Consider the following 12,385-nt stretch of genomic DNA (forward strand, 5'->3'; position numbering starts at 1 on the left):
ATCACTGGAGTTTGACGTCCCAGGAGGGTTCGGGCTGGGACCCTAGGGCCTGCTGGAGGGGGGGCAGGGACGAGCATGTCCTGCATGGCCTGGAGGCCTGGCCTTTGTCCTGAGAAGGCTGGGGAGCGGGCGGAGGCGGGGGGCCACCCAGCCTTGGGGGCCTGTTCCCCCCAGCCCAGCCCCCTGGCCCCACTGAGCTCTCGCAGATCTGGGGGGCCGCCCTGGGCCAGCCCTTGGCCTTCGCCCAGGCCACATCCCCCCGGCAGGCGTGGCCTTCCTGCCTCCTGTGTGCCTCATTGCTGAGCACCAGGCCTTCCCGGCTGAGGGTCCAGGGACAGAGGCGGGGCCGAGCGTGCGCAGGTGCGCGGGGTGAGCGGTACCCAGGGGAACGAGTCCACCGGCAGCACCTCTGCAGCTTTTCCACTTTTACTCTTGGCTGCCCGGGCCCTCAGCAGGGCTGGGGGCCTCAGGAGGGGCTGCCAGCCGGGCCCAGGGCTTGGCTCGGCTCGGGGATGCCAGGGGCCATTTGCAGGATTTCTCGGAAGTTGGTGGCGACTCGGCGCAGGTGGGAGCCCTCCCAGAAGACTTTGCCGCAGCCCGTGCAGCAGTAGAAATGCCGCAGCCCCGGCCGCCGCAGCACACCTGCTGGGACCCCTGAGAGCTGCAGCTGGGCGCCGCTGCCCAGTGTGGCCGGCACGTGGGTCTGTAGGTCTGCCTCCTCCAGCCAGCGGCAAGGGGGGTCATAGGTGCAGGGCCCTGGGGGCTCTTCTGGGGCTGAGCCTGGACAGGTGGAAGCAGCCACCCTGAGCCCCCAGCCCTCGGGCACGCGCCACCCCCCATTTCCCTAGCAGCCCCCCACCCCCGCCCCGCCCCGGCCTCGTCCTACCCAGGCAGCTCTGGTTCACAGGTCACCGTCCTTCTCTCTTCCTCGCCCTCCCCGGCCTCCCGCCCCAGGCACAGGGACCTCCCAAGAGTGGTCCTCTCTGCCTCCTCTTGGGGTGGGCCCAGGTGCCAGGTCCACGTGTCCGTGGCGGGTGGTCCCAGGACTCACCTGTCTCCAGCTCATCCTCGCTTTGGGCGGCATCCTCGCTTTGGGCAGCCTCCTCGCCTGTCAATCAAGGATGGCAGGGTCTATCGCAAGGACAGGCTGGCGGCCCCAGCACCCACAAGGCACCTCGAATCCGAGTGCCCAGCCTCACCCCCACCCTCAGCAGAGAGAGTAAAGGGCAGGGGGCCAAGGGTTTGGGTGCCAGCCCAGTCACCTCCCACGGGAACGTGCACCTTGGGACTGTTCTTGAGGCTCAAAGGTCCTTGGGAAACATGTTTTGGGCGCAGATCTGCCTGCCGATTAGGGCACTTGGGGGCCTGAGAACTGGCGGGCAGGGTGGGGCGGGGGCGGCCCGTCCGTGGCGATGAGCCGATAAGCCCACAGCCAAGGAGTGGGTTTCGCAACCAGCCTGCACCGGGGGGGAGGGGGGTGGGTGGGCAGGGCCCAAGGGACCCGTGGGAGCTCAGGGTGCCAGGACAGACCCTGGAAGGCAGCTTCCTCCTGACTCCATGAGAGGGCCCCGTCCCCACAGAGGGCACGGGGTGACGGCCAGGCCGGCAGCCGAGGGGGGGGTCAGTGCAGGACAGAAGCACTGGCCAGCAGGCGGGCGGGAGAAGTGTCCCCCAGGTCCCCTGTCCCTCGTGATCGCTCAGCAGACACTTCTTTTGCAGATGGCCCCAGATTAACTGCAGCCGGGACCTGAATGGACAAGGCCCCCAGCCCAGCCCTGCGGCCTCCCTGGAGCCCAGCGAGGGCGCGACCTCCATCTGGCCTCCCTGTCTCATCCCAGGCTGTCTGGCCCCGGTCCTTACCTGGCAGCCCCCAAGACAGCAGACCGCTCACCAGGGTGCTGCTCAGGCCGAGTGTGAGCCTCTGGGTTGGGTGCTGGGGGTTCAGAGAGGCCCTCCCCTCCCAGGCCTCAAGCTTGCCGTGGCCACGCCGTGGCGAGCCGAGGCTGCCCAGCGCCGGACGAAAGCTGGTCCGACAGTTCCCCCGCGGCGCGGCGGCCCCTGCTCTGGCCCCAAACCTCACAGGGAGGTGGGGGCACAGGAGCAGCAGCGAGAGGACGGGTCCTGGAGAAGCACCGGTCCCGCCCTCGCCCGGGGAAACCTGCCTTGGGGGCCGGGGGCTCGTCCTGCTTCCGCTCACCCAGACTCACCTTCCTCCGACGGCGCAGCGAGGGACCGTGATCACGCGCACAAGTGAACGCACGTGTGCTCTGTGTGTGCCTGGGCCCACCTGCGTGTGTGCGTGTGGGAACAAGTGTGTGTGGGAGTGCGTGTGCCTATGAGCATACACATGTGTTCTCGTGTCAGGTGGGTACACGTGTGTGCCTGTGCCCCCCTGTGTGGGGGAGGGGAGCCGGTGGCTAGGCAGAGCCCACTGGGGAGAAAGTGGGGGACGCTACCCCAGAGGGGCCCCGAGTCTCAGCACACACAGAGGAGCAGAGGCCCTGAACACTGCTTCCCCCGCCCCCCGCCGCCCGCGCCTCCCCAGCCACCCCGTGGGTGAGCCCTGGAGGACCCAGCAGCTGGGCCGCGGGCCACAGACACCGCACCTGAGCCGGGCACACTCTCACCTGTCCTGCCGGGGCCTTCGCGGTGCCCACTGAGCCTCACGAGCTGCTTCATCATGTCCTTGGAGACCTTCAGGTACTGGTCACAGTTACAGGCCTGGGGACAGAGGAGGTGCTGAGGCCGGGCGGGCCCTCTGTCCCCCTGCTCCTGGCCCTGTGCTCCTCACAGCTCTGGGTCTGCCCGGGAGGTGTCACAGAGGCCAGCGACACATTCCCTTTCTCTCCTGCAGGACTGCGGGACACACCGTTTCCTGGCAGCGCTCCCTGATTGCATGGGCTCCTGGTGGGCCCTGGGCGGCCTCTTCCAGCTCCTAAGACCGTACAGGACTCTGCCATCACCGAGGCTGTCCTCCCCAACCCCAGAGTCAAGCCTGGGCTCCCCCTGATGCTTGGCCTTGCTGGGGTACACAGGCTCAGCGTCAAAGGGTTAGGTTGGGCAGCCCCACAGCTGCTCTGACCCCTCAGCCCATCTTGGGGCCACATGAGTGTCTGTTTGTCACTGACACCTGGGGCTTGCCCCTGCCTCAGGGGCTGCATGGTCTGGCCCCTGCTGGGCACCAAGTGTGTGTGGGGTCTGGAGCAAAGCCACTCTTGCCTCCAAGAGTGCACCTGCACAGTGCACTGAGCCCTGTGCAGGTGCTCAGCTCAGTTCCACTGGCCTTCCTGTCCTTGGGGGTGGGTGGGGGGGTGGGCGCAGCTCTGGCAGACCATCCTGCCCTTGCAACCTGCGCCCCCAGGGGCCACTCTGACAGTCACTGCCTGGCAGGGTGATGGGTCTGGAAGTAGGATTCCCAAGGGAGGCTGAGCTGAGAGCAGGAGGGCCTCCCCGCCATTGCCATCTTGGCAGGGGAGTGAGCCGGTCCACAGAGGGGCAGGGGCTGCGATCTATGCGCAAGTGATGGCTCCTGACCCTCCTTGCCGGGGCTCTGTGAGCCCTGCCAGTGCCCTGGATGACAGGGCTCCTGGGGTGGGCTGTAGGCAGTGGCCACAGGCCCCTGGACCCACAGGGGGAGCTCTGCCCTGCCCCCACACGCCATGGTCTCACGGGCCTTTCATCAGTGAGCTGTTCTACCTGTGGCCTCGCCTCCAGCATCACAGCCCTAGGGGGTTGGGCAGGGGCTCAGGCAGGACGGCCTCTGCCGGCAGGCTGTGGCCGAGGCCTCCCCCCCCCCCCAGCAGACTCTAGGCTGGCCTCTGGCCCCGAGAGACCTCTGTGGGCTTTGCCCTCCTGGTTGCAGGTCCAGAGCTCCTGGGAAAGGCGTGCAAGCAGAACCCTGGCTGCAGGTCAGTCATCCAGGCCCAGCTGGGGAAGAAGCTGAGAATAGGCAGGCAGTCCAGCCACTGGCCACTGCCCAGGGCTGTCTGACAGAGGCCCCCGCTCTCCCCGTCCGGGTCACTGGAGGGGACACCGGCAGGTGTGGGAGGGACGGTGCAGCAGGAGGAGCCTGTGGCTGGTCGGCCAGCCTTCCTGGGACTGGGCGGGGCCGCCAGCTCATGCTGACTCACCTCGCAGACAAACGCCTGCTTGCTGTCCGCAAGGGCCTGGCCCCACCCTCGGGAACCACCGGTGCTAGTTTTCCCACGGCCGCTGCCCACTGTCGGGCCTTGCCGTCACCCCAATAGGGCCCTGGGAGGCCCTGCCCCCACCCCCACTCCTGGCCGGAAAAGCCGGTTCTGAGCCGTTGGCCCGCCCTCTGCCCTGAGGTCCCCTCTGTGGGAAGGCCCAGCACCCGGGCCTCCCTGCCCATCTCTTGTCCACCCCAGGGTCCAGCGACCCTTGCCTGACCACCTGCTGGGGGTGGTGCACCTGCCCTCGTGGGGCTTTGGCTGAGTGCGTGCCTGTCTTGGGCTTGCACTCAGCCAGAGCCCCTGGAGCTGCAGGGCTGCCTGGGGCTCCCTGGACACGAAGGGATGGGGCTTCCTGCTTCCCGTGTTGAAGAAGGGGCTTCTGAGGGGCTGTGTGGCTCACAGTCACACTTCTGGCTGCTGCGGACCCCACACCAGGGTCACCCAGCCTCCCCTGGCCCATGGGGTGTGTACAGGTGGTGTCTACACCACGCCCACTCCCTGCGTGGCACACAGACCCCAGCCTGGGGCGCCAGCCGATCTTGTGGGTCTTGCCCGGTCTCTGGGCTCCCATCTAGTCCAGGAGCCTGAGGGCGGGCGGGGCCAGCCTCCACCCCCAGAGCCTGGCTGCATGGGATGGGCCAGGTGAGTTGGGGGCAGGAGAGGCTGGGAAGTTTCCTGACTCCCCCGTCCCAGGGGTCCACCTGCACGGCTGGTTCCCACGGCGGCTTGGAGCCTACGCCCCCCCGCCCCTTGCTGCCTGCCAAGCCAGGGCATGACTAGGGACTGCCCCAGGCGGGGGCACGAGCCGAAGGTGTGAGCCAGGCTGCCTCCCTGGGGCTGGGCTGCCAGCAGGCACTGGGAGAATTCGGGTTCCTCCGGGACTGAGACTTGGGGAGGGGACAGCTGGAGGGCTGTGAGGGTCGGTTCCCAGGAGCAGGCCGGCTCTCAGCTCTGAGCGAGCAGTCCCAGCCACACCTGCCCAGGGGAGTGACTGCAGCCTGCAGAGCCATAGCAGCGCCAGAGGTAAGGTCACGGCGCCTGTCCTGAACCATGCATCCCCACGCGTCCTGGGTGCGCGCTGGCTGTGGTCCCTGCTGTCTGCTGGGCACGTGCCAGAGAGTGGAGGGCCGGTACACAGGTGTCAGGAGTGGGGAGAGCCAGGGCCACAGCGGGTGGCAGGAGGGCCGGGAGGTGGAAGGGTCCCTTGCGCGGAGCCCACCGCCCCTCCCAGAGCTGAGCGGCAGAGGGCCAACTGGCTCGGACCTGCCTGTAAACACCCTTGAGCCCCCCTAGCCCTGGGCCTCACAGAGTGGGGGGCCAAGGGAGAGGGGAGGGCGGGAGATGAGCGGCACCCGGGACCGCCAGGGCACAGGGCGTGAGAGAGCACCAGTGCTCCCAAGGGGGAAGGGCGGCAGGAAGTGGCCTTTCCAGGCTGGGAGCCTAGGGAAGGGCTGGCCTCTGAAGAGGACCTGGGCCGGGCTCCCCGGGTAGGCCGGCCACCACGGGACTCCTGAGCCCCCACCCCTGCCCGGCGGGCCCCCCACCCGGCGGGAGCCAGGCCCGATCTGAGGTGTGAGGTGCGGTCCGTCTGGTGGCCAGGCCCCGGGAACTCCAGTCTGGGACCTCCGACCCCACAGCCAGGAGGGCGGGGGCTGGAGCTGAGTGAGGAGCTGTGACAGACCCTGGGGTAACCGGCCATTTCTTGCTCATTTAGGGCAAATTTACAGCAAAGCACAAAAAAGCAGCAGAAAGTGGCCACTGAGCGAGAAGGGCGTTTCTAGCACCTTCCCGCACACCTACACACGGCTAGGCTTGCCCACACCCGTGTCACAAGAGCGGGGGACACGGTGGGTCTCAGCTTCAGGACACCAGTGTCACTGTTCCCAGCGCCCTGCAGCCCGTTTGGTCCCTGCCAAGTGCCACCCCCTGCTGTCCTCACTTGTCCTGAGACTGCTGGGTCCAGAGGCCTGCCTGGGCCGGCTGTGCACCAATGACCCCCAGAGCCACCCCAACAAATGGTGCTGGGTACAGGGCCAAAGGGCTGGTATGAAAGCGCCCCGGCCTGGGGGCGGGCCTGACACCTCGCCAGCGGCCGAAGGGGCGGAAGCAATTAGGCGCCCCCCGCCCCGGGTCTGCTCCACACCCTCTCTCCCACGCAGTCCTGTCCCGCAGCACTTCGAGGCGCCCCAGCCATCAGCCCAAAGACAAGGTGGCCGGGTCCACAAGGCACTGAGGGCCCGGCCCTAGGCTCAGGGGCGGGGGTTGGGGGGGGCCACCCACTGGGGGGGCTGGGGACGCTGTGGCTCCCCCCCCGCCAGCTGAGATCCCAGGCATCTGTGGAGCAGCAGCCCCAGCCAGGCAGCCAGGGGCACACGCAGGCAGAAGGGCCAGGCCCCAGGGATATGCGAGCTTGGGACCGTATCTGCATGGAAAGGATTTCAAACCTCACGGATTTCTTCTGACCCATGAAGGGAGCTTGAGCCCCCCCACCCGTGGCCTCTGCCTCCATGGCACTGTGGAGAGCGGGGCTGGCAGCCCTGCCCCCAGGCCCAGGAAGGTCAGTTCCCCCAGGTCCAGCCCCTCCCCCACCCGGCCGCTGCCTGGCCCCTTTGTGGGGCCGCGGGCAGAGGGGGACGGGCCTCCAGAGCTGCCGCACGCGGGGGTCAGTGGCCAGGGGTGCAGGGCCGGCAGGGCGTGGGGAACCCCGACAAGGCCGGGTCCAGGCGGGTGCGCCTCCTGAGCGCTCAGGCCCTTGGAGGGAAGAGCACCAGCATCAGCTGAGCGTGTCAGGGGCCTGAACACAGGGTGTGTGTGAGTGTGTCAGGTGAAGGCCACTCCCCGCCGCCCTGAGCAGCCTGCACTGGGCAGTCAGGCTGGGGGTGGGGGGGGAGTCCTGATGGAAAGAGCCCGCCTCTCCAAACAGGGGGAGGGGACAGTGGCTTTTGGGACAATGGGAGGAAAGCGGCGTTTCAGAGCCTCAGAGCAAGGAACAGCATGGTGTCCAGGACGCCTCATGGAGATACTGGGCCTGAAGGACGCCCCACCCGGCCAGGGACACGTGCGAGGGTCTGAGCCCCTCCCCCAGGCTCTCAGGGGCCTGCAGAAAGGACAGGAGGGTGGGCCCCCGGCCCAGGGGCCACTCCGCACCCTGGCCATGTTGCTCCCCTCAAGCCTTCACCCTCTCCCTCTTTCCACGTGCTGCAGCCCAGGACCACGCCCGGTGGGACAGTCGGGCTGACAGCCCCGCACCCGCTAAGGCTGTCAAGACAAGACCCCACATCCCGCCCGCCCATCCTCCCACCCTGTTTCCTGGACGCTGACATGGGACAGTCACAGCCCCCCACCCCCAGGGGGCCAGGGAGAACGTGGACCAAGACGTGGATTCTGATAAAGGCGGGATCCTGCTGTGAAGCCCACGTTTAGCAGGGCTCTGGCCTTGCACTGGCCGGGCTGTGAAGAGGAGCAGAGGCAATGAGAGGCCGGGAAGCCACCTCCTTGTCAGGGGGTGCTCTCTGCCCCCAAGCACAGCCGGCATGGCCGGGGCCCCTGGGTCTCTCCGCGAGGTGAGGTGGCTGGGGAGCCACACACTCTGGGTTCAATCAGAGAATCCGGGCTAGATGACATCCTCTGGGCTCACGCCCCAGCTGGTCCCCATCGCCCTCGGCCCCCTCGGCGCCTCCCCTCGGCGGCGGCAGCGGCGGCACAGGCCCCCCCCTTCCCCAACAACCCCCCTGGGGCAGCCAGCACATGGCCCCGTGGTCCGCAGGCACCCACAGGTGGCCACACCTCCACCGTCCCCGTCCCGTCCCGAGCAGCTCTCAGGAGGCGCCCCCTTCCCGGGGCTCCCGGGCACCCCCAGCTCAGCAGGCGCAGGCCGTTCCCAGACGGGGGAGGGGCGCGGGCCGTGAGAACCGCCGGCGGCGGGCGCGTGGGAAAGCGGGAGGAGGGGCGGCGCGGAGGGCGGGGCGCGCCTGGGAACGGCCCCCGCCCCCGCCGGCCTTTGAAAGGGCCACTCAGGGCGCCCGGCCCAGATTCAAAAGCAAACGGCTCCTGCCCGCCCGCCAGTCCCGCGCCGGGCGGGGCCGGGATGCCCAGGGCCGGTGGGCGGGGCGGGGGGGGGGGTTAGGGCGCCAGCCAGCGGGGTGGGGGGGGGAGGCTGGGAGAGTTGGGGAGGGGCTGACGCAGCGCAGGCCCAGGGGCAGCCCTCCCCGCAGACAAGTGGCGCTGGGGCCCTTAGACAGCAGGTGGCAGGCCCTGAACCCAAGCCCTCGTCAGTCAGGCCTGCACTGGAGGCGGGGGACAGTTCCTCCCGCCTCCCCTCGGCCCTCCAGAGGGCGGTGGTATTCCCGGGATTGGACTGGGGGCCTGGAGGACTTCCTAGAGGAAGTGACATCTATACCAGGGCTCGGCAGAGTTCCCGTTGTACCTCAGTGGTAACAAACCCGACTAGTATCCATGAGGACATGGGTTCAATCCCTGGCCTCGCTCAGTGGGTTAAGGATCTGGCGTTGCTGTGAGCTGTGGTGTAGGTCTCAGACACAGCTAGGACCCCGCATTGCTGTGGCTGTGGTGTAGGCCCGCGGCTGCAGCTCTGATTCGACCCCTGGCCTGGGAACCTCCATATGCTGAGGGTGCGGCCCTTAAAAAAAAAAAAAAAAAAGATATACTGGGGCTTGGCATGGGGTTCCTGCTGTGTTGCAATGGGATCCGTGGTATCTCTGCGGCACTAGGATGCAGGTTTGATCCCTGGCCTGGCACAGTGGGTTAAAAAGGATCTGGTGTTGCCACAGCTGCTGCGTGGGGCGCAACTGTGGCTCCAGTCTGATCCCTGGCCTGGGAACCCCATGAGCCTCAGGGTGGCCAAAAAGAAAAAAAGTAAATAAATGCACTGGGGCTTGGGACGCCGGGCCGAGAGAGTGGGCACCTGGGTGCTGCAGGAGCTGGGGTGTGATGCAGGCCCCGTGAAGTTGTGGAGGGCTGGTGGGGACAGCAGGCTGGCACAAGTGGGGGGTGGGTGTCCTGGCTACTTCCCTCCCCCGACACCTGTACCTCCTGGAGTGTGCTTGCCAAGGTGGGGGACGAAGCAGCAGCCCCAGCCTGAGCACAACCCCCCCTTCTCGGAGGGACCCCCACATCGCACCCTCTCCCACACAAGCCCCCACCTCTGGGGAGGAGAGCAGGGCTCCTTCTCCTGAGGCCCCTCCCTGTCCCTGGCTGGCCAGGGCACACCCACGCCCCAACTTGCCCAGGGTAAGGCCCCACCAGCCACCCTGCTCCCCTGTGGATGCCCCGTCTCCCCTGGGAGACGTCTGGGGGCTCTACTTGTCCCAAATGTACAGTGGTGGACTCTCCACCAGTGGCCCTGCCCCTAGGGTGGTGGGTGCACAGAGTAGGGCTGCCTAGAGGGACGGGGGGGAGGGCTGTCCCACACCCCAGCCAGGGACGGGGAGGTGGCGTGACACAGGCCAGCTCCTGCTGCCTGCCCACCCACAGGGCGCCTCACTGCACCTGCCATCGAGCCAAAGGTCACTGCCCTGTTAGGACAGGGATGGAGTAGACACGGCCCGGCAGACCCTGCTCTGTCACCCCGAGGACCCTCCCTGGACCCAATCCCCAGGGGCCCATGGCGTCCTCTACCTGCGGCTTCCTGCTCCTGAGGCTGGCCAAGCCTGTCCCGCCCCCTCCCTCCAGGCCTGACTGGACAGCGGGCCCTGGGCCTAGTCACCTCGCCTCAGACCCCAGCAGGAAGGGGCGCGGGGTGGGGCGGGCGCTTTCCTGGAGGGCTGCTCGGTCCCTGCAAGAGCAGCCGTGGGCAGCGGTCTTTAGGGGCACCAAAGTCTGAATTTCACACGATTCAGTCTGGGGGCTGTGTGTGCTGAACTGGGGTAGGGTGGGCGAGCCCCTCCCTGGCCGTGGGACCTCAGTGTCCTTCAGACCGACGGGGTGCCCGCCCCTGGCCACTGCGCAGGCCTGGTCGGCACCCTGTACCCCTCGCACCATGTTTCCTTAGAGCCCAGTGAGCGGGGTTTCGAGCTGGCCTCTGACGTGTCTGCCCTGTTCCGTGGCCGGGCCTCAGGGAGTGGGACGGTGACAGCAGCCAGCAGAGGCCCAGAGCAGAGGGCTGGAAGGCCTCAGACTTTGTGTTTTGGGCATCGGGCATCTTCTTGCTGCCCGAGGTGGCTGGTCCTGGGGCACCCTCCCCACAGACAGACACAACAGGAGGAAGGAGCCAGGCCCCGGGTGGACGCCTGGCCTGAGCTGGGCACTCACACACCTGAGCTCCCCGGACGCTGACCAGCAGGTCCCCTGGCCCAGGCGGCTCCCAGGGCCTTGTCACACATCTCCGGACATGGGGCCCCCGTGGCACGGTTAGAACCCCCCGTGGGCAGGCAGTGCTGGCTGACCGCCAGCCGGCCCTTGTCCAGGGCAGCCCTGCTTCAATGTGAAGGATGTGGGTGTGGCTGTCACGCCAGCCCAGGACCCTTCCTAGAGAAGCAGGGCTCCCCAGGCCAGTGGGTCTGCTGGGAACCACGGCTGAGCCCTGGACGAGGCCCAGGACTTTTCTAGGTGAGAAGGGGCAGGGAGGGAGCCTGCAGGCTGCGGGGAGGGCCCCATGAGGCGATCAGCTGGGTCCAGCCGGCTCTCGCCTCCGGGGACGAGGCTAAGCTGGCTGATGGGGCTGGCACCCCAGCTGGCACCCTGAGTCCAGGGGCACTCTGGGCCCCAGCCTCTGATGAAACCTGCCTGGTAGCACCGCCCCCCCCCGACCCTGGAGGCCTGTGACAGCACCACGGCCCCCATGCCGGCTGCTCCCTACCCATCCATCTCCGGAGCCCCCATGGCCGGGCCCCCTGCAGCCTCAGGAGTTGGCGGCCCGGGGTCTCTCCCCACAGCTTTTGTGCCTGTGTGACCCCGGGGGCACCGAGTGTGGGAACGGGGCTGGGGGCGGCAGAGCACAAAGGCCGGGGAGGGGCGGGGTCAGCAGCCGCCAAGCCTCTTCCTGTCCGTCCCTACGTCTGCGTTGGCCATCAGGGAAGAGGGGGGTCTCCATGGCAGGGGAAACGCTGGGCATGGGTACCCCAGCTGGTCCCTGGGTCTGAGATCTGTGCCCCCCCAACCGCGGGCCTCTGATGTGTGGGTGTGGACACTGAGGGTCAGCTGCCCCCGAGTCCCCCTCACACTCTCAGGCTCCGAGGACCCTCTGCTCGCACCATTCCCATGCCAGAGGTCGCCTGGGCGGCATCCTTGCCCTCTTCGGGCCTCTGTCTGGCCCTGGGGTCTCCCAGGCACCTGGGAGCTGACCCCCAGCCTCTAGCGCCGCAGGCCCCTCCTGCCCAGCACCTGCTCCTGGGGACCCTCGGCCAGCTCCGCTGAGCTCCCTGGGGCGGGGGGGTGGCTGTGCTCCTGCAGGGGCCTCCCCTCCCACCGCCCGCTTCCGGGGGCCCCCAGGACACCCCCCACGGAGGACCACAGCCCACTGCCCACACTGGCGGAGGAGCACCAGAGAGACAGTAAAATAGATGTTATGCCCGGGCATGTGTGGGTTCCCGCCTGAGCTTTTTTTGAAACCCCAGGGTCTTTGATAACATACTTTCCCATGGTGGCCGGCGATGGGAATGTCCGCTTGGCTGACGCTCCTGGTGGACAATCCAGGCCCAGGCCCGGTCGCCAGCATTGGGGTGGCCATGCCGCCCTCCATGGGAGACTCACCGCCCGCCCCCTGGGCCCCGGAGGCCGGCAGGACGGCACCTCCCTGCCGACAGAGGCCTCCGCCGCGTGGCCAGGCCCCCAGCCCTCCGTCTCAATGCGGCCTCGCACCCTGATGCGCCGTGCGGAAGGCCACCGGGCTGGCTCTGGGAACGCTTCGTGTGTCAAGTGGGTTTTCCCTCTGGGAACGGCACCAAAATAGCAGAAGGAAGGAAAAGAAAATGGAAACTCAGCCTGGCGGCGGGGGCTCTCCAGGGAGGTGACCAGTCCTAGCCCGGCAGGGGCAGCAGAGGCTCGAGCCAGCATCCCGGGCACTGGGGCCCTCTGGGGGCGCAGGACAGGACCCTGCCGGCGGAGCACAGCACGGAGACCCGCTCCGGGTTGGTCCCAAGCGTGCTGCTCTCTACTGGCCAGCGGCCAGCACCCTCTGATGTCCAGAAGGGCTTAGGACTCACCCCGGCCCTGGCTGTGGCCCGAGGAGCAGA

At 67.9% G+C, this 12,385-nt stretch overlaps 1 protein-coding gene across 8 annotated transcripts in view; it reads right to left on the reverse strand.

Annotated features, from left to right (window-relative positions):
- Window positions 1-410: 410 nt before the first annotated feature.
- Window positions 411-12,385, reverse strand: part of EXD3 (exonuclease 3'-5' domain containing 3) — a 57,152-nt gene continuing 45,177 nt past the window's right edge. For 5 of the 8 annotated variants that reach the window (XM_047769071.1, XM_047769068.1, XM_047769065.1 and 2 more), the window contains 4 exons: window positions 2,628-2,721; window positions 2,208-2,287; window positions 1,052-1,108; window positions 411-780 (listed from right to left, as the gene is read on the reverse strand). In XM_047769071.1, coding sequence (XP_047625027.1) covers window positions 427-780; window positions 1,052-1,108; window positions 2,208-2,287; window positions 2,628-2,721 — 585 coding nt within the window. In that variant the 3' untranslated portion in view covers window positions 411-426. Of the gene's footprint in view, window positions 781-1,051; window positions 1,109-2,207; window positions 2,288-2,627; window positions 2,722-11,710; window positions 12,082-12,385 lie in introns of those variants that run through there. The other 3 variants (XM_047769073.1, XM_047769069.1, XM_047769072.1) reach the window with 2 other exon arrangements.

The sequence above is a fragment of the Phacochoerus africanus genome, chromosome 2 (assembly GCF_016906955.1).
Source record: "Phacochoerus africanus isolate WHEZ1 chromosome 2, ROS_Pafr_v1, whole genome shotgun sequence".
NCBI lineage: Eukaryota > Metazoa > Chordata > Mammalia > Artiodactyla > Suidae > Phacochoerus > Phacochoerus africanus.